The 27,858-nt window shown below is 41.8% G+C and overlaps 1 protein-coding gene across 1 annotated transcript in view; it reads right to left on the bottom strand.

Annotated features, from left to right (window-relative positions):
- Dmxl2 (Dmx like 2) overlaps window positions 1-17,212 on the bottom strand; it is a 137,920-nt gene extending 120,708 nt beyond the window's left edge. Inside the window, exon 1 of the mRNA XM_052188322.1 lies at window positions 16,925-17,212. Within this exon, the coding sequence (XP_052044282.1) occupies window positions 16,925-17,011 (87 nt within the window). The 5' untranslated portion in view covers window positions 17,012-17,212. The remainder of the gene's footprint in view (window positions 1-16,924) is intronic.
- Between the last annotated feature and the right edge of the window lie 10,646 nt (window positions 17,213-27,858).

Below are 27,858 nucleotides of genomic sequence, written 5' to 3'. Positions count from 1 at the left end.
AATGGGTACGGCTCTGAGATCACTGGTGTGCAGAATCTTCACATGCAAAGGAGAGACAAGATTATTTCTGCAGCCTTGCCACGTGGCTAGGGCTACACAACAGAATGATGCTCTCCCTTCACTTGAAATGAAAAAAATAATACCATCTAGTAAAGGCAAACTATACCGTGAAACAGCAAACTAAATAACCATGGGAAAGACACTGTGTGCCTTTGGAGACTTGCAGGTGGGCTGCAGCAATGATGAGATGTGTCTCTGCTCCAGCCTCTCTCCCTTCAATTTTAGACAATTGCGCTGACAATGTTATTTTCATGACAGAATCTAGTATCTAATTCACTTTGTCCCGACCTCTCACACTTGCTATATATTTATATTGTTATATATGTATATGTTTATATAAATGCAAATGTCAAGTAAAGGCAAGCAGGCCAGCTCCTGCTCCGCGTCCCAGTTCTTGAGAACCTGAAGGAGGAGGATTACTTTGGGTTTCCATGCCAGCCAGGGCCAGAAATTAACACCTTGTCTCAAAACACCGGTAACAACAAAATTGAGTATAAAAACAAAAATGTTTGAAATTTTTACATGAATCTGATTTTCCCTAAGAAAGTACAAAATATAAATACAATGTGTCAATTACTGGTGAGGATAAAAACTAGGAAATGCCTCTTTAGGTAATTTCATCAAAGTGTACTGTATTCTGTAACCAAGGAAAGAACTGAAGAGAGTTAATCTCTGTTTCATGGTTATAAAGTTATCTCCAGAAAACAGTCTGGGAAGTGATGTTGACCTACAAATATGTCTAGCAGCCAAAAAGACAAAGCACAGACTGACAGCATCTTCCCAAGAGTCACAAGCACAGCCACACTTCCACAGTCCCAACTAATCTCCTATAGTCCCAGCTAATCAGCATTGAGAAAGAAACCAACTTAAACCCACCAGCCTGGACAACATAGAGTGAATCTATATCAAAACAAAGAAAGAAAAGAAAAGAACAGAGGCACGAAGGTAAAAGGTGAATACAGAAGAAGCAAGAAGGGTAAAAAGAACAATAAGGATGGCTGAGAAGTCATGGGGTCACACTAGTAACTATCTACACAAAGAGAAACCTATAATAAACAAAAGTTTATGTGTAAACACACATACCTAATTTAAATAAGCTTTTCTTATTTGGGCTGACAACACTCCCTCCTAAAACTAATGACCATCTAGCAAAAGCCTAAATACCAGGCCTCTTTTGAGTTATTGGTCAGGGCTATCCAAGAGACATTTAAAATATATAGCCTATTGTTATTACCCTTGGTTCTCCCCTAAAGGTAGTAAGTAAATCCCTATTGCTAAAGACACAGCTTCAGAAACAGGATCCAGAGACCCCTGAGCCGATCTGAATGTATCCTCCCTAAGGGCTAGCTTTCAGGGTACCAGCAGACACTATACAAGCTTCCAAAGAAGGAAAGAAACCAACAGTCCTACTCAGCTATAAGTATCTGTAACCCAAAACAATGATCAGCATAGCATCATAGCCCTAAGGTACAGTAGCAGCACATTCACCTTAACAGTAATCAACAGCTCTCCAATTGGACTTAAAACCTGCCCAACAAGAAGGAAATGCCTGATACTGGAAATTGAGGTTAGTGAAGTCATGGATCTTGGAGAACCCTCAACCATTACTTTACTAGCTAGCATACTCCATAACTATGCTATAAACATTTGTCCTGATACCCATGTATAATCAGCCCTCCACAAGGAAAGTGTTCTTTGCAACCACTGAAGACAATTAAAGAAAAATGTACTAAATCCAAAATGCAGGGTTGTGAATCCTAGTCCTGAATGTATGATACATCTATAAAACAACTCCAAAAGCTAAGGCCCAGGTAGCATTGCAGAAGAGGGGGCAAAAAGGTTTAGGAGCCAGAGGATCAGGGAGTTTGCTGTGAGATTGTATCTCTCCTAGTCATGTCAAAAGCTACATTTGTGTAGCCTCACCAACAGGACAACCTACAACACAAGCTGAACAAAGACAACACCTACAGACATGCCAAAGAGCACAAAGGAAAGCCGGAGAGTCCTTAACCCTAACAAAGAACAGCAGGCAACTAAGAAATGCTGAGAGGAAAATACTATTCTTCCCAGTCAGCACTTCTTAGCTGCCTGTCATTCTTTGTGGGGAGAGCACATCAATTGGTTATCCAATACCAAGTGGTCAGCCCTGGACTCATAGACATACAACTAACATACAGACTGAGCAGGTTATATTTAGGAATATGCATACACATATGCATATATGTGTGGGGCAAGTGGAACCATGATACCAGACAAAAACTGGGACGGCTGAATGGATTCAGAAACCCTGGTAATTCTCATATCTGAGACCGATGTTTCTATTCCTGACCCCAGACCCAGTTCCTGTCCTGGAGCACATGACCCCACATGAGATAATATGTGATAACATAGCACATGTGATAACATAGCACAGAGCTCTCCATGCTATTGAGGTATCTAGATGGGCCCTGAGGGTTTAGCCAATAAGCTTCCCTTCCCAGACATTCCTTTCTGCAAAAGATGTTTATTAATCTCTGGTCCACCCTGAGTAAATTGTATGCATCTATTCTTCAGTACGAATAAAATAAACAGTTTGAACAAGCAAGGACTGTCTCTCTCATCAAGAACCACAGTTGGGGAAAGCCTCTGTCATACCTAAGCTGGAGTTCCTCTCCCCCAAGCTCCCCACCCCGACTCCTGCCTCAGGAGTTGCAGGTCACAGACCCCCTACATTCCAGACTCCTTGCAGTTCCCAGCAGCAACTGGGTGCCCAGGAGTTAGAGAAGCCCAACTCCAGCCCCAGCCTAGTCCTTTCTCACCCGGGCTGGAGCCCCCATCTTAGGCTGTGTCCCCCCAACCCCCAAGTGGGTGTGGGCCCAGCACCACCTTGGCTGAGAGGATGGAATGGAGCCTAGCACCTCTGCATTCCATCTGCCCAAGTGGCATTCGCACACCCCAGCTGCGAGGCGGAACACCTATATGCATGTAATAGCAATAACAATAACAAAAGGCCATGAATTAGAACAAGAGCAAGGGCATATGGGAGGGTTGGAGGGAGGAAAGGGGAAGAGACATGATGTCATTATATTATAATCTCAAAAAAAAAAAGACACCCTACCCCATTCTTCATTTCAGTCATCTAATAAAAATCCTAACTCCTTAGAATATTCTCAGACTTAAAAATTAGCTGAGTGTTTGTGACACACGTCTTCTAAATCCCATCACTCAGAGAAAATAACACACAAATTTAAATTAGGACAGTATGACAGCTCGTTACATTGATCAGCTCCCCACATAACTAAGGAGCAATCACTTAGTTATCAACAGGCCCTGCATGAAATGTTCTGTATATGAGGGTAACTCAAATCAATCTTCAACATAAATAGGATTCTACTGGACACAATTCTGAAACTTGTTTTCATTTACCTAACACATCTTGAAGAACTTTCCATTCTATCTCTGAAAGAAATACCTCACTTTTATAATTTTTTAGATTATAATTACATCACTTTCCCTTACCTTCCCTTATTCCCCCTATGTGCCCTTCCTTGCTCTCATTCAAATTCATGAGCAATTTTCCTTAATTATTGTTTTATATATGTGTGTGTGCATGTATACATGTATGTATATATATATGTGCATATATATTTCCAAGTATATAAATGTTTATATATAGTTGTAAATATATAAATACAGCCCATTCTGTCCACATAATGTTACCTGTGTATGTTTCCAGGGCTGACCACTTGGTTCTACATAACCAATCACTGTCTCCTCCTGGGGAGACTGTCTTTCGTCTCAGCACTCCATAACTGACTGTAGCTCTGTGCGTGGGGTTAAGGCCTCCTGAAATCTCCCCTTCCACATCACTATGTCTATGAGTATCACCCTTGGTCAACCTTCTTCTTACTAAGTGCATATTTCGCGATTTTACAGTTTTGCCATGATTCATCTATGTTTCCTATCTTTTGCTACTGCAAATATTAGTAAGAATCTAAATGACTGTCATGTGGTCTGTATTATTCTGTATTAAGGAGACTGAAGAAAAGTATCTAGGGGCTTAAAAAGGCTCAGCAGTTAAAAGCCATTTGTTTTTCTAGCCATAATAACTACAAAAGCCCCAAATTCAGCTCCCAGCATCCATAGGGGCTCACAACTACTCTCAGCTCTAGGGGACCCATTATCTCTGGCTTTCAAGTAAGTGCCTGTACTCCACAAGCACTCACATATGCATACACACACATTCCTCCACCTACCCTCTCCCTCTCCCTCTTTTTCACACACACACACACACACACACACACAATTAAAAATAGTAAAAAGCAACCAGGTGAGGTGGCACATGGCTTTAACCCCCAACACTCAGGAAGCAGAAGCAGGCTAATCTCTATGAGTTCAAAACAGTCTTGTCAGCTGGGCAGTGGTGGTGCACGCCTGTAATCCCAGCACTCTGGGAAACAGAGGCAGGCGGATTTCTGAGTTTGAGGCCAGCCTGGTCTACAGAGTGAGTTCCAAGACAGCCAGGGCTATACAGAGAAACCCTGTCTCCAAAAAACTAAATCCAAAAAATCAAAAGAAAAAAAAAAAAGTCTTGTCTACACACTAATAAAATTCTAGGCCAGCCAGAGCTATATAGTGAGACCCTGTCTCCAAAATCCTAAAAGTTCTCTCCACATTCCTAAAACACACTTTACTTCTAATGTAAATCACTCCAATGGCTAAATGTTGACTCAAGAATGCTAAGTGGGCAAAAAAAAAATTTATCCTAAGTCAAAAATGAGGAAAGAGGTGTGGCAAATTATGTCACGGTAGCCATGTGTGGCACCCAAACAATGCAAAAGTAACAAAACACTTGAAAATAGCAAGACAGAAAACTTGAGATCTGTAAAGACAAAAACCTACTGCCAGAGAAAGATAGGTTAGCTAGGACATTTTAAAGAAAATATATTTTGGCTAAGCAGTAATAAGCCAGCCTTTCTTAGGTCTGAGGCGCGGCTCAGGGATGGACAGCGCACGTGCTTCTCATCAACTGGATCCACCTCAGGACTTTCCCTCGCAAAAGAAATGCTATCTTTCATAATTTTTAAAAAAAAATTTAGTTTTACCATTTTTAACAGGTCAAAAACTAGCCAATTTTATATTAATAACAAAATACATGGAGCTATAACAAATTTCTAAATACTGAGTTAAGCAGGTGAGCCAAATCTATAATCTCATCAGTGAGAGACCAAGATGGAAAAACTGCTAGCCTGGCCTATACACTGAGTTTCAGGCCAGCTAGAACCACAAAGGGTCTTGTCTTAAAAAAAAAAAAAAAGAAAAGAAAAGAAAAACTGAACTTAAAAAGATAAATAATTAAACAAACAAAAAAAGAAAACCAACCCTCACAGTCCAAGCTAAGAACACACCTATATTTCTGACAAAGAAAACACGTTTACTAATGCACTAGTGCTAGTAACAGCTGAAGGAAACATGAGACCTTGAAAAGCAAATATGTAATAATTAATTAACTTGTTCTAATTAAGCACTACAAACCCAGCTGTCTTTAGCTTGTTTGCACTCTCTCTAAAAGGTAGGACAGTAGAAAGCAAAATGTAAATAACTAGTTTGCATGTCAGCTCTAAGAATAAGCTATTCAAAGTACTATTATGAAAAAATGCTAAAGTAAAATCACAGTAAAATAAGCAAAATAACAGTCACAGGGACTGGTCAGCAAGTATAAAAAATTAGGTGTTATCTTTTGGCCTCAAATTTTTGTTCTCTTGGGCTTAGAATATAAAATATTTGTCCTGCAGAATAACAAAGAACCTCAGGGCAGAAGGGCTAGAGAGAGGCCAGAGAGCAGAGGAGAAGGAAATCAGGAAAGATGGTGTGATAAAAGCATGCCCTCTGCATGGATGGAAATATCAATTGACTATGCACTAGTAATTATCAGTTTTAAAATGAGTGACAAAAACATTTAGTTAAAAGAAGAAAAACTCAAAAGAATACAATGGCTATTTCAAAAAAAAAATGGAATGAACAATTTTTTCAGATATAAAACTATTATTAGAAAAAAGTGACCAAAAAGCTTTTTTCTCATTTTCTTTGTCTTGTTTTGTTTTTATTTTATGTGTTCTGCCTTCATGTATGTCTGTCTGTATCACAAGTGCCTGGTACCTGAGGAGGTCAGAAGAGGTCATCAGAAGCCCTAGAACTAGAATTTCAGATGGCTGTAAGCACCAGGTACATGCTAAGAATTTACCTTTTAGAGAGAGTGCAAACAAGCTAAAGACAGCTGGGTTTGTGGTGCTTAATTAGAACAAGTTAATTAATTATTACATATTTGCTTTTCAAGGTCTCGTGTTTCCTTCAGCTGTTACTAGCACTAGTGCATTAGTAAACGTGTTTTCTTTGTCAGAAATATAGGTGTGTTCTTAGCTTGGACTGTGAGGGTTGGTTTTTTTTTTTAAATTATTTATCTTTTTAAGTTCAGTTTTTCTTTTTTCTTTTTTTAAGACAAGAATCTTCTGTCCTCTGAAAGAGCAGCCAGTGTTCTCAACTGCAAGCTCTCCATCTGTAATTCCCTGTTTATTCTTGAGACAGTTTCACTAGACAAACCAAGCTGCCCCTGATCCTCCTGCCTCAGCTTGGATTATAGGTATGTACAATACCTGCCTTAATTTTGCTTTTACTTACATGTGTCTCTTGTCCTGAGCAAAGAAAAGTAAAGCTGAAAGAAAAACTGAAGATATTCAGAACAGAGCTGTAAGGATAGCATGGAACTATGGCTGGGGATGCATGGAACAGTGGAGAGCAGCCTGGAAAGACAGAAAGCAGAGTGATGATACAGTTCCTAACACAATCTCCATGAGCCCTTAAACTGAACTATGTAGCTAAAGAGATTAGGGCTTTTTGGTGCATGCCTGAAATCCTAGCACTCAAACAGAAATAGGAGAACTACCTGAGAACAGATTCAAGGCCAACCTGGTTATATACTGAGTTTCAGGCCAGTCAGGGTACCAAAGAAAAGCCTGCCTCAAAAAATAAATAAATAAATAAATAAAAAATAAAAACAAAAGATGTTGGTGGCATGGTGCACACACCTGAAATCCCAGCACTAGAGAACTAGAGATGTAGAGATGCTAAGACAGTAGAATCACCATTGAGTACCACACAGGCCACAGGCCTCAACAACAGAGTAAGAAAAGACCAGCCAGGGCTACACAGTGAGACTGTCTCAAAAGCACAAAACAAAACTAGGTGGGCATCCCTGGAGCAGTGGGGTTCTAGTCAACAGCATGCCCACCTCTTCCATCAGGATCATTGCAGAGGGCCTGCTGTGAGTAAGCATTGGTCTCCACAGTTTCTGAGTCGAAGTCTCAAAGATCTTAGCTGGAATACCAAAGTCTAGCAAAAGAAATTATACATTCTTCCTCTCCATTTGTATTCTATCCATCTACCTAGTAACCCTTTCCTTAACAGTGATCTGAGGCACTCCCCAAATAATCCCACACATTCCTAAGAACTACAGAAATGAAGAAAACAGCTGAGATCCGGTGTCTGTTCTCACATTCTATTTGTGATGATTTAACTGACATCACAGATTCTATATGGAAATGGGTAAATATTTTAATAGCCTTTCCTAATGGTTTTTGTACCTTTATATTTTGTGTCCTTATTAGTTTGTAGTTTGTGTCTGCCCCTGCCTGGATAAAGATCAAAGAGCAACTTGTGGGAGTCAGTTCTCTCTTCACCACGGGGGTCCAGGAAAAGAAAAGGAGGTGACTGGGCTTGGCAGCAAGTTCCTTGACCGGAGCCAACTCACTACCCAAGAATGGGTACCTCTGGCTGACTGCTCCCTATGTAGACAAGACTGACCGCTGCCTCCCCAGTGCTAGGACTGCATGTGCTATCATGCCCAACTGATAAATGGTAGTATCTTTTTTGGTTTTTTGTTTGGTTTTTTTTTCATAGTTACAGAGCTTTATTATAGAAAAGTAGGAAGGGAAAATGAGAAAGAGAAGTAAAGAGAGAAAGAAAAGATAGAGGTGAAAGCTGTCCATGACCACGTGGAAAGAGGGGAAAGAAGGGAACGGGGACAAGGGCAAGGGCAAGAGAGCAAATGGTAGAATCGTAAAAGTGAGATGTAGATAAGAAAGTATCAGTCAACTTGTTTGTCCAAATGTTAGAATTATAGGCATATACACCATATTCTAAAGTCATCAGGAATGTTTCATATCATTGTGGAAATGACCACCTACATGGATAAAGATGGACTGATAATCAGAAACTGTCATGGTTACAGTTTATTAAAATAAAGAAATGCCACATCAAAGGTAGAAAGCACAAAGGTAGAACCTGGAAAATGTGGACTTCCAAGGTTCTCCCTCCTCAGAGTACATGTAGCACACTTCTTCCTCCACAACATATGTGAGGTGTTTTTGCCAAACAACATGCACTTATGACTAAAAGCCTAGGACTGTTACACCAGCGTTTTGCCCATGCACAAACAGCCACAAAAATCTTAGCATCCCAGAAGGGAAACACAAGTTTATAAATTATAATTCATATTGTTCTAACAAACAATCTATACAGAGTATTGAGTAAGATTCAAGACCCTGAGCATTCAGACTAAATTTACCAATAGTAAGAATATTCCAGTACACAGATTCCCAGAGGCTGGCCACGATAACACTGGAGTCCATGTATCCTTTTAAAACTTTGAATAGATGTTGCTCACCTAATTTTATGTTGATATGTCAGCTTGTGAAGAGCTTCTAAATACTGACGTATTTTACTACACAATATCAAAATATTATACTTTATAGCCAGGCATGGAGGCATATATCTGTAATTCCATCACTAAGAAAACAAGGTGGGAAGATCACTGCAAGTTCCAAGCTAGCCAAAAATGTTGTATACTTTTATAGCATCATTGATCTCAAAAGAAAAGTCTTTATGCTAGGAAGCTATGTTGTTCATTATACAAGTCCAGTTTTCCAAATTTCTAATTGTAGCTTGATTTTTTTAAATATCTAAATAGCTTTGGTTTGTCAAGTGGTCTTGCAAATAAAAATGGAGTTCTATGAAGCAAAGGGTTTTAGCTAATTAAAACATGTCCTTAGGTACACATTTTACATGTATGTGCATATCATTTGGAAAAGCTATGCATGGTGATGCACTTCATCAGCCTTGAGAGTGAGCCCAGCTGTCTGCCCTCTTTACCTTTTACTCTCAGACAGAGGCTCACTAAGTACCCCAAGCTAGCCTTGAATGAACTCTGCAGCCTGGGTTGTCCTAAAGTTATGGTCTTCCTGCCTTAGTCTCCCAAGTAGCTGTGCAGCTCAGTATAATCAGAACCAGCAATTATTTCGTTCTTGGATTACGGCTACTGTGTAAGTTACCTATGTTTGTAAACTGAGCAAATCAAACTCTTGTGTGCTGGTTCCATGGTTTGGGTTTGTTGTTTCCATCTCGTTGGGAGTAGGGCAGTCAGTGCCTGTGCCTGTACAAGTGCCACCCACTTGCCAAATACCTCAGATTTCCTAAAGTCACAGAAGAAAAACATCACTATGATTTAGTATAATTTACTATTATATCTGGGAAGAATAAAAATTTAGAAGATGGGAAGAAAATGCATCTATTTGGAGAAGAAAAAGAAAGGAGGAGAAAGAGGAGGAGGAGTTGCTGCTGCTGCTGCTGCTGCTGCTTCTCCTCCTGCTCCTGCCCCCCCTCTACCCCATCTAAGATACTATCATTGGTCCTTTAAGTCACCTCACCAAATTACCATATTCACTGAGAGTCAGGACCTATTCAGAAAGCCCTTTATAGCACTGACTTCTCTATCAGGAAAGATTAAGTGTCAGGTGTGTGGGATTAGGGGCATTGAGAATCCTAAACCCTCAGACAGAGGGAGCAAAAGCTGAAGAAACTGTAATGTATGTATACACGGTCTGACATGTATGCATACATTAACTCCTAGGACTACAATGAGCTATCTCTAAAAGAAGAAAAAAAAAAAAAGTCATACAACCTGTAGAAGTTGTATCTGTTTCTTAGTAGCAGGCTTATAAATTGGCAGTATAAATTAAAGAGTTTCAGATAAAAACTCTAAAATTGGAAACCATAAAATTTATACTAAAACCTAAGAAACTTTCTTAAAAAAAAAAAAAAAAAAAAAAACCTAGTCATGGAGCCATAGGGATGGCTCTCCCATTAAAAGCACTGATTACTCTTCCAGAAGACCTAGATTCGCCGGGCGGTGGTGGCACACGCCTGTAATCCCAGCACTCTGGGAGGCAGAGGCAGGAGGATTTCTGAGTTTGAGGCCAGCCTGGTCTACAGAGTGGGCTCCAGGACAGCCAAAGCTATACAGAGAAACCCTGTGTCAAAAAAAAAAAAAAAAAAAACCAAAAAAACAAAAAAACAAAAACAAAAACAAAAAAAGACGTAGATTCAATTCCCAGTATCCACCATGAATGAGTGGAAGATGAATTGAATCATCTCTAGCTCATCAGATTCAAGGGATCCAACACCCTTGTCTAAGCTTCTTAGGTACTTGATGCATCAACATACACGCAAGCAAACATTCATACATATTAAAAATGGGCAAATAATGCTTTGCTTTCTATCATCTGAAGAAATTTAATTGGCCAAGCATGACTCGTTTACAACCATCATTCTGTGCTCCTACTGATGATCAAATACCAAGATTCTGATTTGTTATAAATCAGTGGTTCTCGACCTTCCTAAACTGAGGTCCTTTAATACAGTTCCTCATGTTGTAGTGACCCCCCACAATAAAATTACTTTCATTGCTATTTCATAACTGTAATGTTGGTACTGTCATAAGTTGTAGTATGAATATCTGACATGCAAAATGTCTGATATGTGAACCCTGTGTGAGGGTTAACCTCTAAAGAGCTTTTGACCCACAAGTTGAGAACCACTGTTCTAAATTTTCCCAAGAATGGCTTGTGGGACACAGCTGTAATCCCAGCATCTGGGAGGCTGAAATAGGAAATTGCCAGTTGAAGAACAGCCTGAGCAACCCAGAAAGAAGTGCGGTGAAATGGTTCAGCAGGTAAAGACACTTGCCACCAAGTCTGATGGCCACATGGTAGAAACAGATAGCCAACTCTGGCCTCCACATGCATGCCATGGCACATGCATGTCCACATACGTACACACACACACACACACACACTTCATAAATTAACGTAGTATTTTTTAAAGGGAAGAGGGGGGGAGCTCCTTGGCAGCTGGAGACCTACTGTTTCATAAATTCTCTTCATGGGCTTTTTATGAAGCCTGAAATTGTAGAGCACCACACTATGGGGTCCCATGAGATTGGGCAACCGTCAACTAGACCCAGAATTTCACCACAATCAATTTATAGTGCTGGCCCATCTTGCCTCTGGCCCCAAAAAATTTCTAAAATAATTCATTAAATACATAGAGAATACCTCATTAAGAACTTTCAATAATAAAGAATAAATTCTTTATTATTATTCTTTATTATTAAAGAATAAAAAAATACCCACAATCTACACAAGGCCTTAGAAGGGACTGAAGTTCATACTTACATACCAAGTGACACTAAATATTTGAAATACTACCTATCAACTCAAACAAAGTTGCATTCCAAAACCAAGTGGGCCAGTTTCTCTTGGAAAAGAAACCCTTCCCAAATCTTCCCCCTCACTCTAAGCATAGGTAGTCTACAGATACATGAAGTACCATGCCTACTAATAACCCTCTAGCCAGGAGCAGTTTTCTATCCATCTCTCTGATACCCCATTCAAAAGTAACCTCTCATTTCTCCTGAGTCCTCACAAGAAATGCCTGGTCAACCATTGTTAGCATATTTAATGCTTCTAGATTTCTAAGTTCTACATTTCTCTGCTTGTCTCCCTCGAGTCAGGGCTATGTCCTTTGTGTTTTTTTTAATCTCCACAGAGTCTAGCCACGTATGTATTCAACAAACAAGTACTAAACGTATAATCAGGTTGATTATTATTCTGTTATTGTTGATTATTATTTCTTGAAATAAAGCTCTTACTTCTCTAAATATTGAACTATTAAGTTGTCATAATTCTAATACTAAAATGTTACTCTACAGTAGAAATAACATTACCTTCCAATTTTTTTGTATTTTAATTTATTTTTATATGTATTATTTATATGTATGTATTTTATATGTATGTTTTGGCTGTACATATACATGTCTGTGAACCATAAGCATGCATGATGCTGGCATAGAATGGAAGATATCAGGCCCCCTGGGACTATAGTTATAGACAGTTTTGTGTGTGTGTGTGTGTGTGTGTGTGTATGTGTACAGACACATACACACATATATGTATACACACACCCCTATATCTGTATACACACATATGTGTATATATACATATATATATACACACACATATATATATGTTCATACACACACACACACACACACACACACACACACGGGGCAGGGGCGGGGAGGACTACCATGTTAGGGATAGAATTGAACCTGGGTCTTCTGAAAGAACAGTCTGCTCCTAATTGGTAAGCAATCTCTGTAACCCCTACCTTCTAATTCTTAATGGAACTGCTTTTTATTCAGACCAACCTTTTAGTGGTATATTCATTAAAATTATTTTTAATTGCAGGCCAAACATGGTGGGACATGTCTGTAATCACAGTACTACAAAGGCAGAGGTAAGAGGATAAAATTCAAATTCAGTCTAAGCTAGCCAGCAAGACCCTATCTCAAAAAAACAACAACAAAAGGCTATGAATAATGTTGTAAATGGTATTTTTCAACATTCAGAGGGTACCTGCTACTTAATGAAGCCCTGTGGCCGACAAGGAAAGAATCCCTACATAAAGAGACCATGCTGACTCCTCAGCACTCATCTTACTCCATCCTTGGCCTTTGCTGCTCTTGCTTTTGGAGAGCTTTAGCACTGATCTTCCCAAACTACAGTCTCATGTATCTGCCTATCTGTACTCGTGGTCTTCGTAATTAATCTACCAATATATTATAAATTCCATAAGAAAGGAAATGACTAATTTTGTAAACTTGGATCAAAGTGTTAAACTCATGTGAAGCTGAAATAACATCAACTCTCCTCATATATCTAAAAATACACACAGTACTCTCTCTAAGGACAGATGGTGGATTTTAAACTATATTAATAATCATGTATTACCATTATTTTAATAGAAAGACTATTTTTTCGAAAAAAATAATAAACAATGAGAAACCTATGTCTAATTTAAAAGCCTTAGCTCACCCACTCATCTGAAGAGTATTTAAAGGCAACACACACACAATAAAGCTCAGACACCGTTGAGCATCTTTGGACTACCCAGGATAAAACTATATAACTTTCTTCAGAATAACTATTTTTAAAACTTAGATGTTTTACACATGCACACACACATACACACACACACACACACACACACACACATTTGCACACAAACACAAGCAGATTGAAAAAGAGGTGATGCTTTAAAGAATGACATACAAAAATGTCATTTTAAAATAGACTTACAAAGTCACAGCTGAATGGTGAAAGAATAAAAAGCTACTGTCACCTGATAGGCAGGACACAAATGGAAACCATCCCAGCTCACACATCACCTATGAAATGACATGTCACCAGGCACACACACCACAAACTTCACCATGTCCATATGGCATAAGCTGGGACATCATGACATCACCAACCAAGTAGCCACTCACAGCCAGCCAACCAAGCCCCCAATTCATGCAGTGAAATACAGTGTACTCTTTTTCCATTTTTACAATGTCACAAGCGTTGAAAAACTTGAAACAATTTTCAACTTCAATTTTTTCAGTTTATAGATTCCAAGTAAATTATCCACTCTATTTTGAAAAGGTACCATCGGGCAAAACACATCAACTAAGAACCATTGGCTAGCCGCAAAGCAGACTTTCCTTCTAGACCACCTGCACCCAGAGGAAAACTCACAAACATGAACACACACACACACAGACACACACACACACACACAAGCACATACAAACAGTACAGAGAGGCTGTTAAGAAGAAAACTTCCAACAAAGCCCACCAAATGAATAGTCACAAGACTCATTCCAGTCATGCCTAGCAGTCCTTTAGTCACCTGATCCAGAACTGAAGGCGTTTTTATCAAACATAAACTATAAAATCAACTGACATGCTCTATGTAAAGAGACTTTATTTTCTGTAACTTTATCTTTACTATATACAGTTTTTGAGGCATTTCTTAGTTGGTTCTGGAATGCTTGAAAATAGATGATTATTGTATCTTTAAGCAAATATGCTTTCATAGTGCTAAGATCATTGCTAGTTCACAGCAAGGTAACTGGAGCATGGCATTCATAATTAAGATATTAAAATGAAACACGTGCAAATAGATTTGTATTTGCACTTGCCAAAGGGTCAAAATAAGATTGTCACAGTCAGCATTCTAAACCAAATAAGAATTTTAAGCTGGAGCTGAGAAAACAATAAGCAAGACTCTGCCAATGGACATGACACGAATGTAGTCTGTGTGAGCAGCTCAGGGGCCAAGGGCAGAGGACTGCAAGTCTGACCAGTTCCCATGCCAGGAGGCTCACAACCCCTTAGAGCTTCACTCCAGGGGGTCTGACCCCTCCAGCCTCTAAGGGCACCTGTACTTACCTACACAGACCCACACACTAGCATACACATAACTTAAAACAAAATAAATATTTTAAAATGCAGGCTTCGGTAAAATCGCTATGTCACAGAGGGGCCAGTGTGAGGAGCAGAGTCAAACAAAGTGAAAGACAGCAGGACATCTGACAATGATTCCTTACTGTGGCTACCAGGAGCAACTATATATTCCCGGGGGAGGGGCATGACGGAATAGTACTAAAAAAACAAAAAAAACAAAAAAAACAACAAAAAAAAAAACCTAGCTGCTCTGAGAAGAACTGAACGGCTGGGATGAGAGGACGGAATCCCATTCGGAAGCTTTCACACAAACACAAAGGTGGTCCAATGAGGTGGTGACTACAGACATTGAAATGATAGACATTACACAATCAGACTTGGTGACAGAATACATTCGAATGGGAACCACGGCCACAGATGGCCTGTGGCACGCCCGCACATGCAAAGGGGCAAAGCACTGATGGTTCTCACATTGATGGGCCTTTCCAGGCAGAATCTAGTTTAACTCTGTAAACCAGCTCTGCAGGGTGTTAAGAGAAACATTATTTTTGGTGTCGCTTTATTTTAAGCACAGACTCATACCCAAGTACTACAGGTGTGTGTGCCACCACACCCAGCTAACGCTTCACTTTCAGATGGACCTGGTGAACCACCATCAATCAACCTGCCAGGGGAAATAGCCATAATCAAAAATCCAGATTGACTTCTTGAAGGAAACCCACCCTTGTAATCCCGGGGACTTCCTCCTCCTCTACACACTAAAACACACAAGGTATTTTTTTCTCTATTCTCCAAACAGTCTCCTCACACTTAAAGACTAAGAGCTCCAGTCTGTGTGTTAATATTATTGGGCTGGTATCTTTTTTTTTTTAACAATTTCCTTGCGGGGGAGGGGCAAACATGAATATACAATAAGCATCTGGAGGTCAGAGGGCAAACTGACACGAGTTCGTTGTCTCCTTCCACCATGTGAGTCATGGGGGGGTTGAAGTCAAGTCTCTGGGTTTGGCAGCAAGCACCTTTCCCCAGCAAGCCATGTCACAGGGCCCTATTCTGATGTTTTAAGTCACATGTGTAGCAAACACAGCACCATTGATAGTGATAGAATAATATGCCAAACGACCCTATTTTTTAAAAGTATTCTTTCAAAACTAGAACAAAGCTGAACTGACTACATTTTAAAGTTAATAAGGCCAAGAAGCAACCTTGTTGGGTTTTTTTTTTTTAATGAACCACAAAATAGATTAAAAACAGATAAAGTGCTCCAGAATGCAGTGCTACATAATGATTCTGCAGTTTTGCTGTCGTGTTTTCTGCAGTTTTAAAAACATGCTGCTGCAGACATCAAATCAAATGGTTTCAGTTGTCTAAAAAGCATATTACTAAGCAATATCCAATTTTATTAAGTGCAATGATTATCAATATGTACTTAATAGAGGTCTCATTAATACAATTCCTTCTAAGAAGGGCCATGTATATATTTAATATTAAATAACTCATTATTAATCCGTATGAATCTTACAAAATAATCTCTAGAAGAGCTTGATTTTAACAGCCTATTCTCAAAAAAGGATTGACGAATCCCACCCATCTGGTTGAGAAACTATGTCGTGTAGGTAGGTGTTAGTTTCCAAAACGTTATGTTTACATACATCTTTATCACACACCCAAGGAAAAGTCATAAAATGTAACATTGCTTCAGGCTTAAAAAAAAAAAACTATCTTGCAAAGATTAAGTTATTACCTGAAAGGATTACCGAAAAGGAACCTTGAGCTAGATAAGCTAGGCCACTCAAGAAAAGGTGACTTCCATTCTAACTCTTTCAGGGAGAGAGCGGATTTTTCTATTCCCTTGTGCTAAGATTCTACCTTGGGAGACACAGAGGGCGCGTTTAAAGCCGCAAGCTGGTGGGGAAGCCAGGGAGCAGCGTCGCCTCCATACCCTGAGACCAAGACGGTTCGCTGCCAGCCAGCGAGGAGCAGGTGGAAGCCGCCCCGGGCTTCGGCCTCTGCCACCACCTCCCGGCACCGCAGACCCCGGGGCTGCCCCGAACCTTCCATCCCCGCCACCCGCGCACTCACCGGGCGGACGAGGGCGGTGATTCCTCATCCTCCCCCCCGCCCAAGCCCAAGCCCAGAGCCGAGGGGGCGTGGGTGGGCCCGTCGCTCGCGGCCCTACGGGAGGCCCCAGCTCTGCTCACCGTGAAGGGGACGTCCCCGACGCTGCCCACCGAATAGCAGTTGTCTCCAGGGTTGACAGCCCCGGTGAGGACCTGATGCAGATGCATCTCGGGATTCCGGCTGGACCGAGCTCTGCGCCAGAGGAGGACGAGTCCCGCGCCCGGCCGCAGCCGCTTCCTGTGCGTCCTCGGGACTCAGCGCCCCGCTCGCCCGTCGCCTGCCGGCCGCCGCCCGGCCATGAGAGGCTCCGGCCGCCGCAGCCCGACCGCCGCTCGGCTGCGGAAATGCCCGGATGCTCCCACGGCCTGCCGCACCGGCGCACAGTGCGGGCGCAGGGCCGCGGCGCGTGAGGGGCGGGGGCGGCTCCTGGGAGCGCGCAAGCGGGGCGCGTGCGAGGCCGTCACGCCGCGCTCCAGGGAGAGGCCGGCGCGCGCCCGGCGCGGGGACCCGACGCGGATGGAAAAGAACGCGTTCACACTCGCACCCGCGCTCGCGGCGCGGCGCGTGCGCGCGCGCGCGCCACCGTCTCCAGGACAACTACGCGCGCCGCGCCGCGCGGCACCGACCCTCTGTGCCGGTTGCGCGCGCAGAGGTGCGGGAGTTCCCTCAGAGCCCCCGACCCAGACCTCCGGGAGGCGGGGCCAGGGGGCGGCCTGTTTTGCTAAGTGTTTAAGCGTCTCTAGAGGACAGTGCGTGCTGGTCAGTGCTGCTGACCTCAGGGGAAGGACACTTCCATCACTGGGCAATCCCATGATCTTAAGGTCCTTCTGTCTGCTTTAAAGTATGCGGCGTCTTACAGCCTTTAAGGGAAGCTGAACACCCCTGACAGCAAATTGTTTTGCTCACACTTTTTCTCACGCGTGCCCCTAGAGACCGGTAATCCCACTATCTAAATGAGTTTTCCCCCAGGGTGTGATGTCACGACGTCGCAGAATCGCCTGCTTTTCCAGGCTGTATGCTAAATTGAAATCAGATCCCTGCCCCCACCCTACCCCGGGTCAATTCACTGCAATTTTTTAGCTCAGGTTATAGAGAAGAGACCGCACCATGGAACAAAGGTTAATGAGGAAAATTTTAAGATCAAACAAGCACAAGGCTTACAACAGATACAAAAATCGATGAGGTCACCATACGTTAAACTAGGGTCCTAGAAGGATCCCTCTGAGGACATAGAGTAACGAGTCCCTGGAACCTATTTTGACAGGCTAGGAGCAACTAGAAATGAAGCATTATAATAAAGAAATTAGGGGGAGCTAGAAAGTAAAATGTCTGGGGGAGGCACTAAGTTTAATGATTGAGGCAGGCGGCACTGTATATCAGTTAGGGAAAAGATAGTTAACAAGAAATAAACGCGCCCAGGGTGTCTGTGTCCAGGGCTTTCGAGACACTGAATCCAATGAGAAGCTCAGATTTTGTTCTGCCTGCCCTGAAGGCTATCAGCTACTTCTGAACTGAAATTTATAATCAGGTGACTGTGCAGCACATCCGAGCGAGCGTTAAGCCAAGGGTGGGGAGAATGGAGGCAGATTCCATTCAGCATGCTTACTGTACCGGGGAAAGCAGCAGAAGTAATCAACTAATTCCCAACGACTTAAGGCAAATCCCTTTTCATCTATAGTGACATAAACCCCCAGGCTAAAATCTCGAAGTCACCCCCCCAACCTCCACCCATCCGTTTCTCTTCGAGGTTCACAGTCCGTGCACCTCCTCAGCTCCCCAGCCCTGTTCCTGTAGCTCCGCCTGCACAGCGGCTCACTTAACTACCCTAGTTGTCTCCTATGAGCTGTCTTCAGTACATTCACTCTCCAGTCCATCCAGAGAAACATTTTTTCTGTTTGTTTTGGGGCGTGCTGGGAAGCGAAGCCAGGACCTGGCTCCAGCTAGGTAAGCCCTTTGTCACTGAGCCACCGCCACCAGCCCAGAGAGACCACGTTAATCTGTCCTTGCTCCCATTCCTAGCAGTTAGAGTCCACATTCCTCTACTTGACTGACAATCCCTTCAATCTGGTTTTGCCTAATCTTCCTTTTTTAGCTCAAGCTATTACCCACCAGTCTTCAGCCCTCCTGAAATGCCCTCTCCAGAGCATTGTAGGTTTTTTTTTTCACGCTTCCTTGACTTTGTACTTTCTGGAATGCCTTCCTCCTCTAGTTGACCTGAGAAACCACATTCTAACTCTTAATCAATACCTTAAGGCTTCCTCCTTTGTGACACACATAACACACACCCCACAATGATGTTTGTTTATGCTGTGTGTTTGTTTACTAGATCCCATAGACATTTCAAGTTAAAGTCAGCATTTAATTTTCCCTAGTACTAGAATTGTAATACTTTATTGACATATAAGAGTAAAAGATAAAGAACAGCATCCAGCCATGCCTGGTAGCACAAACCTAAAATTCCCAGAATTACAGAGCCTGAAGAGATAATACTGCTTTAAATGCAAGGCTAGCCTGAGCTACATAGTAAATTCAAGGCCAACCTAAAATACATACCCAGATCCTGTCTCAAAAAACAAATCTTTATACTAAATTTGTTTTCATTTCTATCTTTTTATTCCTATCTTTGACAGTATATACAATTTACTGAGTTCTGGGAAATCATTGATTCTGTGTATTTAGTGATAGACAGCTGACCATAAATAAAAGATAGAAAACTAAAGAAACACATTAAAATTATAACAGACAGAAAAACACAAGTTATCATAGCCAATGAAGTCCCATGTTGTGCATGAATAAACATGAAAATAAATACTAGAGTTGTTCCTTTGTTGTAGTAGCTTCTATTGCACATTCGGGCATAACATGTATCTGTAAAAATTGTATTAAGTAGCCGGGCAGTGGTGGTGCACACCTTTAATCCCAGCCCTTGGGAGGCAGAGGCAGGTGGGTTTCTGAGTTCAAGGCCAGCCTGGTCTACAAAATGAGTTCCAGGAGAGCCAGGGCTACACAGAGAAACCCTGTCTTGAAAAACAAAAAAACAAAAAAAAAACAAACAAAAAAAAAACTGTATCGAGTGGTTAAATACAATAAATTAAGATAAATTTCTATATAAGGAAGTTTAATTCCTGTAGATAAAGATTTCCTGCCAGGTAGTGAAGATTCATGCCTTTAATTCCAGCACTTGGGAGGCAAAAGCAGGTAGATCTCAGTGAGTTTGAAGCCAGCATAGTATACAAAGCAAGTTCCAGGACAGCCAGGGCTACACAGAGGAACCCTGTCTTGGGAGGGGAAAAAAAATCAGTAGAAACTAGAAAAAAAAAAAGCAGAATTATAATTTGAAGCAATTCAACACTTATATTCATAAGCAGAGGCAAGTGTTTTGTTAAATGTCAAATAACAAGAAAAATGGAAGGTGCATTATAGAAGCCAGTGTTAGGGAGAACAAAAGCAGGAAGGAAGCACTGTGAGGAAAGAGGTCAAGCTAGGTGTGTCAGCTCACCCTGCACCCCAGCACCCCAGCACCCCAGCACCCGGAAGCCAGGCCGACCGGCACCTCGTGAGATCTTAGCTCTAAAAAGTGAACCATCTCAGTCTCCACACTCACAACTGAAAGAAACAGCATTTTAAAGCTGGGAAGCCTGAACCCTGTGCTTCAGGGACAGCTCTGCCAGTGAAGAGCTTGACTCAAAGGCAGGAGGATTTGAGTTCAATCCCTAGAATGCAGTTTAAAAAGGAAGGAAAAAAAAATAGGTGTAGTGGTACATGCTTGTAATTCTGGCACTGAGGAAGACTCAAAGCTACCTGGGCAGATCCCTGGAACTAACTGTCCCGCCAGTGAAAGACCATATCCCCCCCCCCCCCGCCCCCAAAAAAGGGCTCCTAAGGAAAAACATCCAAGGTGGACTTCTAGACTGACAGACAGACAGACAGACAGACAGACACACACACACACACAAGAACCCATTGTTAATACTATATTTTGCATGACCCTTTACTGCATTAGGAAACTGAGACAAACCCCCCCTCAGACAAATCATCCCAAGACCGACTAAAGTGTTACTGATTTCTCATCGCCTAAGTATTTCACAGCCAGCTCTTGCTGTGTAATAAGCATTCCACGATGCTTGCTGTGTGGATCCATTCACAGGACTGTGAAGCAGAGCTCTTCCTCCTTCTCACTGTATCAACTCAAACATCTAAAGCTGGCTTCCACCTTCCCCTTCCTTCCTCTGGAGTCCTTACAAGGCTGTGTCTCAGGATTGCAAATGGCAAGATAAGTGTCCCGGATCTTAACCAATCCTCGAATGGTCCCGTCTGGCCGCCCTAAACTCACTCTCTGCTAATAGTTTCTTTGATAGTCCACCATTTCATTTCTTCTTTATCTATCTGCTTGTCTGTGTGGACCTAAAGAAGGTTCTTACTGATTTGGAAATGGCTGTCTGGTCTGGAACTTTCAAGTTAGACTAGGCAGGCTTCAAACTGACAGAGATCCACCAGAAGCTGAGATTAAAGCTCCTTTAACAAAACTTTCGGCTCAAGAGATGGCTCGGTGCTTTAGAGCTCTGGCTGCTCTTCCAGATGACTTGGGGCTGATTCCCAGCACCAAAATGGCAGCTCACAACCGTCTGTAACCCCCCATTCCAGGGGATATAACCGGCGCTGTCTTCTGGCTTCTGCTGTCAGCAGGAATACCTGTGGGGTGCACGTATTACATTAATACAAGTAAAATACATATTTAAAAAATAAATCAACAAAGCAAGCAAACACAATTGTAAGGTAACTGCTTCGTGTCCTCAGGTTTTGTTTGGTTTTGAGGCAGTGTCTCAGGCAGCCCATGCTGGCCTCCAACTCAAGAGGTAACCTGAGCTAAACTTAGCTGTTGCTGTTTCTGCCTGCTCCCTTCTAGTGTTGGGATTACAGGCCTACAGCACTACTGCACTACCAGCTCTACAGGTTTTAATTGTAAATGCCTGAAGGTTGGATTTATGACACTTTAAATGTCAGAGGGCCTTAGCTTCCCGGCAGTAATCACAAAACCCACGCCCAAAATTCACTGATGGAGAATAACAATATACAGTGCCTCAGTGTCTGTGGGTAAAGAATTCAAGAGCAGCTTAGGTGGAAGGCTCGGGTTCAGACACACTGAAAATGTCAGCTTGATATGAAATAAAAGAAGCTTGACACAAAAGCCTCCATACCACTTAATAACATTTCTATACAATTTTACAGTATATTGATATGGTTTCCATGGACAGAAGATGGAACAGAAAATAACTCTTAATGGGCATAGGGTTGCATTTTGACATTGATACAAATAAATGTTTTAAAATTAAAATGTAGTCATGGTATTTCTGCAAGTTTATATAAAACAATCTTTTTTTTTCTTTTTCTTTCTTTCCTTTTTTTTTTTTTTTTTTTTTTTTTTTGAGACAGGGTTTCTCTGTGTAGCCCCGGCTGTACTGCAACTCACTCTGTAAACCAGGCTGGCCTCAAACTCAGAAATCTACCTGCCTCCACATCCCAAGTGCTGGGATTAAAGGCATGTGCCACTACTGCCAGGCTTGATAAAACAATCTTTAAAAGAAGTATCAACCTTGCCTGGAGACATCTGAAGGCTCCCCAGATGGTATTCTGCCCTGGCTAGAGAGCTGGTCCTCATAGCTGCCAGAAGCACACAACCCTCACTGTGATTCTCTCCACAGGTCTGTCCTCAGAATGCTGCAGATGATTTCTCCTACAGGAAATATAAGAATTAGATCTGTAAAATCTGTAATGTCTTTTATAGTTTAGCCTAAGAAATCACACTATTGGGACTGAGAATGTAGCTGGGTTAATAGAGCATTAAATGCCTAGCATACATGAACCCCACGCTAGCACCACAGAAACCCATGGTGACAGCACATTACGATCATCACAGAATTTGAGAAGGGGAGGTGAAAGAATTGGGAGTTCTAGAAAAGGGGACGGACTGGGGCAGAAGTATGGGAAAGGGAGAACTAAAGAAACATAGGTATCGGGAGCAGGGGGTGGAGAGAAGGGCTAGAGAGATGGCTCTGTGGTTAAGAGTACTTGCTGCTCTTCCAGAGACATAAGTTCAAATTCCAGAATCCACATGATGACTCCTAATGCCAGTAACACTTTGGAATATAAGAATGGGGAGTTCCAGGACATCTGACATCCTTTCCTAAGTCTCTGAAAGCACAAGGCTCACACATAGCACATAGACATACAGTATAATCAAAATGCCTATACACATAAAAATAAATGTAAACAAAAAAATAAATGAGAAAACTTCTTGTGAGGTGTGTTTGCTACAGTGCCCTTTCCCATGAGTCTACAGTGATTGACTTGGTGACCTCTGCATGCACTTCCGCCATTTAACTCAAACCTTAAGTCTTTAATTTTTTTTCTCACACAAGACAATTTTCAAACACCCTTCTTTGAGGAAACGAAAATTCATGTTTTTATTTTCATAAGAGGGTGAGTTTTCATGGGTTACTTTGTTACTAGGCTACTCAAAGATTAATCATCTTTAGAAGAAGGTGAAAAGGGCAGCTCATTTTTGCATATTTATGCTATGAAAAGCACTGTGGTGCACACTTTCAAGCTCAGGACTCAGGAGGCAGAAACACAACAGTCAAAAGCTGAAGGGCAGCCAGATTACAGAGCAAATTACAGGCCAAGGCTGTATAGGGTCAGCCTGTCTCAAAAAGCAAAGATGAAAGGATTGACTTCCTTTAAAATCTTTCTTTTCTTTCTTCCTTCCTTCCTTCCCTCTTTCCCTCCTTCTTTCCTATCTTTTTTTTTCTTTTCTAAGACAGGTTTCTGTCTATTCCTGCCTGTCTTAGAACTCTAGACCATACTGACCTCAGACTCAAGAGATCTGCCTGATTCTGCATCCCATGTGCTGGAATTTAAGGCATAGGCTACTACTCTAGACACATGGATCTATTGTAAATTAGAACTTACATGGGAACTAATTTTTTAAAATATCTTGTTGCCGGGCAATGGTGGCACACGCCTGTAATCCCAGCACTTGGGAGGCAGAGGCAGGCAGATTTCTGAGTTGGAGGCCAGCCTGGTCTACACAGTGAGTTCCAGGACCAGGACAGCCAGAGCTACACAGAGAAACCCTGTCTCAAAAAACCAAAAAAAAAAAAAAAAAAAAAAAAAAAAAAAAAAAAAAACTCATTATTTAATAGTTACTATGTAGAGATACTTTTCCAACCTCATCTTTCAAGACCTCTGATCTTTAAACAAACGTCCACACTGGGGTGGAAATCCCGGTTAATCTCTCAAGCCTCTGGACACTAGCTGCTTCCCCTAATTCACTCTCCCCCAACACACACACACACACACACATACACACACATATACACACACACATACATACACATACATACACACACATACACACACACACACACACGCACACACCACGGCTTAGATTTCCTCTTTATGCCATCATTCCCTCTCTGGAGAGAGGAGACAGCCTTGACCACGTCCATCACTCATTGCTTTCCCTACTGTCTCCTTTCTCCTCATCAGGACCCCAGTTTTTATGTGAAAAATAGAGTGAGAATAAATGAAAGAGAGGAATTGTGTTCCCCAGATTACTTTGTTGCAGTTTAGACTTGTGGCTACATTATAATAAGTGAGTCAAAATAAAGTGCTTTCTGAGAATTTTTCCTCTAAAGCAGTTGTGCTGCCTAATTTTTATGTCAACTTAACACGGGCTAGAGTTGTTTGGAAAGAAAGAAACTTAATTTTAAAAAAATGCCTCTGTCAGATTAGCCTGTAGAAGAACTTGTGGGACAGTTTTTTTTTTAAATCAATGGTTAAAGTTTTGAGGGTCCAGTCCACCGTGGGCAGTGCCACCCCAAAGCATGTGTTCCTGGAGTGCATAGAAAGCAGGCTGCACAAACCATGGAGAATAAGACAGCCAACAGCTCCTCCATGCCACTCCTGTCTTGACTTCTCGGACTACAAGTTGTAAGCTGAAGTGAACCCTTCCAGCCGTCCCCAAGATGGTCTTTTGTCACAGTCATAGAAACCCAAACCAAGAGGGCGTGTCCATCCCTTCCATCACTGCCTTCTTCCTGTTCCCTCCTATTTCCTTCAAACATGGATGTGATGACTGGAGCTCCGTCCACCCTAGAACATAAGGATGAGGAGACAATACTAGGAGGAGAAAAGTGGAAGTCTCAAATGAGTCCCAGGAGATGGGTAACTCCAACCAGCCCTGGCCTGCTATAACTGGGTTGTTGTTGTTGTTACTATTATTGTTGTTGTTGTTATGTTATTACATTTCCGTGTGTGTGTGCGCGCGCACGCGCGCGAGCAGGAGTGGAGAGGGCAACTTTGAGGGAGCCAGCTTTCTTCTTCTTTCATGTGGGTCCCAGTGATGGAACTCAGGTGATCAGGTTTGACAGCAAGTGCCTTTATCTGCTGAGCCATCTCCTCAGGCACCATCACCACCGTCCCCCTCCTCATTAGTATGTTTTAGATTGTATGTTTTAATGCAATGTCTCATGTGGCCTAGATTAGTCTCATCCTCAAAGTGACCAAGCATCACCATGAACTGATCCTCCTGCCTCCGACTCCCAGGTGTTGGGATTGTAGATGGGCATCACCACACCCAATCTAACTTGTTCGGTTCACGTCTCTATGTTTTTGTCTATCTTTTAAAGCTGATACCCCTCTCTATTAGTGTTTTATCTCCTAAGGCCTGGCATAATTCTTGTTACACAGCAGGAACTCAAAAAATATTTCCTGCTGGACATGATCGTTCACATCTTTAATCCCAGCACTGGGAAAACAGAAACAAGTAGATCTCCAGGTTTGAAGCCAGCCTGGTCTACAAAGCAAGTTCCATGCTATCCAGAGCTACACAGTGAGACACTGTCTCAAAAGAAAAAGAAATGTTTACTAATCTGAGTCTCATGGGTAGATCAGGATTTACATAACTTCCTGAAGCATCAGGGACAAAATATTATATCACATGGGGAAAACAGTTATAGGATTAGAGGATGGGAACATTGATAAAATATTAGGATTGAGCAAAAGTTGGAATTCATCGCTGAGTTAGTCTTGGTCTAATGAAAAGACAGCAGGCCATGTTAAGCCTCTGGAGAAACAAACTGGTTTTGCTGGGATGGAGCTTAAGCAGGATGTAATTTTAAATAGAGACAAACAGGTTGGTTTGATCATAGACTGAGAGAGCAAAAGGACCTTGCTAGTTTCTTCTAGTTGCTGAGAAAAAAAAAGTCACTCCTGCAATAAACAAGTGTTGTGCAATAAACAAGCATCGTGGTATTATTGTGTTATGGAGATCTCCAAAGTAACCACACTCTGCAGAATGGAACAACACAGTCAGAGGCTGGATTTCCTAACACCACAGGGACAGAGGGAAGTGAGAAATGGTGTTCTCTCTTGCATGGAAGAATTCCTAGCAGAAACAAGAAGTATGGAGAGGTCTGCATCTAGGGTTTGGTTTCTGGTAGAGAAAGACTGTGCGTGCTCCTGCATTAGCAGTTAACAAAATAAACAAACAAACAAACAAAGGAAGCCAGATGCAGTCAACTGACTCAGCTTTCCTCCTCCCTGTGAATTTTGCTAGCTTGTTTGAACAGATGTATCCCAGTGGTGATTAACACTCTCACCTTTGAAAAAAATATCTTTTAAAAATATACATGAAAGGGTTTTTTTCATTAAGCTTTTCACCCTTTTATTAAAAAGAGATTATTTTTCTCATACAATATATCCTGATTACAGTTTCCCTTCCCTGAACGCCTCCCAGTCCCTCTCCTGACAGCCAGATGCACTCCCTTTCTGTCGCAGATCAGAACAACAACAACAACAAAAAAACAAAACAAAACAAAACAAAACAAAAAAAACAGACTTCTAAGAGATAGCAAGACATAACAAAATATAAGATAAAATAAAAGCCATCACATCAAAGTTGGACAAGGCAACCCCACAAAAGGAAACGGGCCCCAAGAGAAGGCACTAGAGTCTGAGACCAACTAGTTCACACACTCAGCAGTGCCATAAAAAAAACTAAACTGAAAGATATAAGACATACACAGCGGGCCTGGTGCGCCCACGCGGGCCCATAGGACCTGGTGCGCTTGCGCGGGGCCGTGCTGCAGCTTCCGTCTGAGTTCTGTGAGCTTTGTTCAGCTGATTTAGAGAACCTTGCTTTTAGCATTAAAAAAAAAAAAAGCAGATTTTTTTAAAATGTCCACCTATGGATAAGTGTATTAAATAAAATATACTATAAACATACAAGAGAACGTTACTCAGTCGAAATATGGCATAGGGTTGCTCACACATGCATGGGTGAACCTTAAATTTTGCTTGGCTTCAATTAAAAAAAAAAAAAAAAAGCCAAGGCAGGAGTCGTGACTCATGTCTGTATCTCAGCACTTGGAAGGATGAGGCGCAAAGACCCAACGAGGTTCAACGTTGTCCACAACTACACAGCAAATTTAAGGCTAGCCTGGGCTACATGAGATTCCATCTTTTAATAAAAAGATGAAATAGATAAGTAATAAGTAATTGTTGTACAATTTTATTCATATGAAATTTCCAAGATAGGAAAATCCATAGAGATAGAAGGCAGATTGGTCGTGGTCAGGCACATGGGGGGTAAGGAAGCCTGCGCTGTGCCTGCTTAGAGGGAGCAGGGCTCCTTGTGTGGGACTGAAAGGGCTTTGGAACCAGCTAGAGGTAATGGCTGTCCACCAGCAGGAGTGTGCTAAACACCCCTGACCTGATTGTTTCCGATGAATCAACTTTATGTCCCGTGAATTTCATGTCAGCGAGAGGAAGGAAAGAAGGGAAAGAAGGGGAGGATGCTTGTGAATTATAAAACGCAGTGTGTGTGTATGTGTGTGTGTGTGTGTGTGTGTGTGTGTGTGTCTGTGTGTGTGTGTGTGCCTGTGTGTCTGTGTGTGTGTGTCTGTGTGTATGTGTGTGTCTGTGTGTGTGTGTGTGTGTAAGAGAAAGGATA

This window comes from Apodemus sylvaticus, chromosome 7 (genome assembly GCF_947179515.1).
Source record: "Apodemus sylvaticus chromosome 7, mApoSyl1.1, whole genome shotgun sequence".
Classification (NCBI taxonomy): domain Eukaryota; kingdom Metazoa; phylum Chordata; class Mammalia; order Rodentia; family Muridae; genus Apodemus; species Apodemus sylvaticus.
This window is presented reverse-complemented; position numbering and strand designations above follow the sequence as displayed.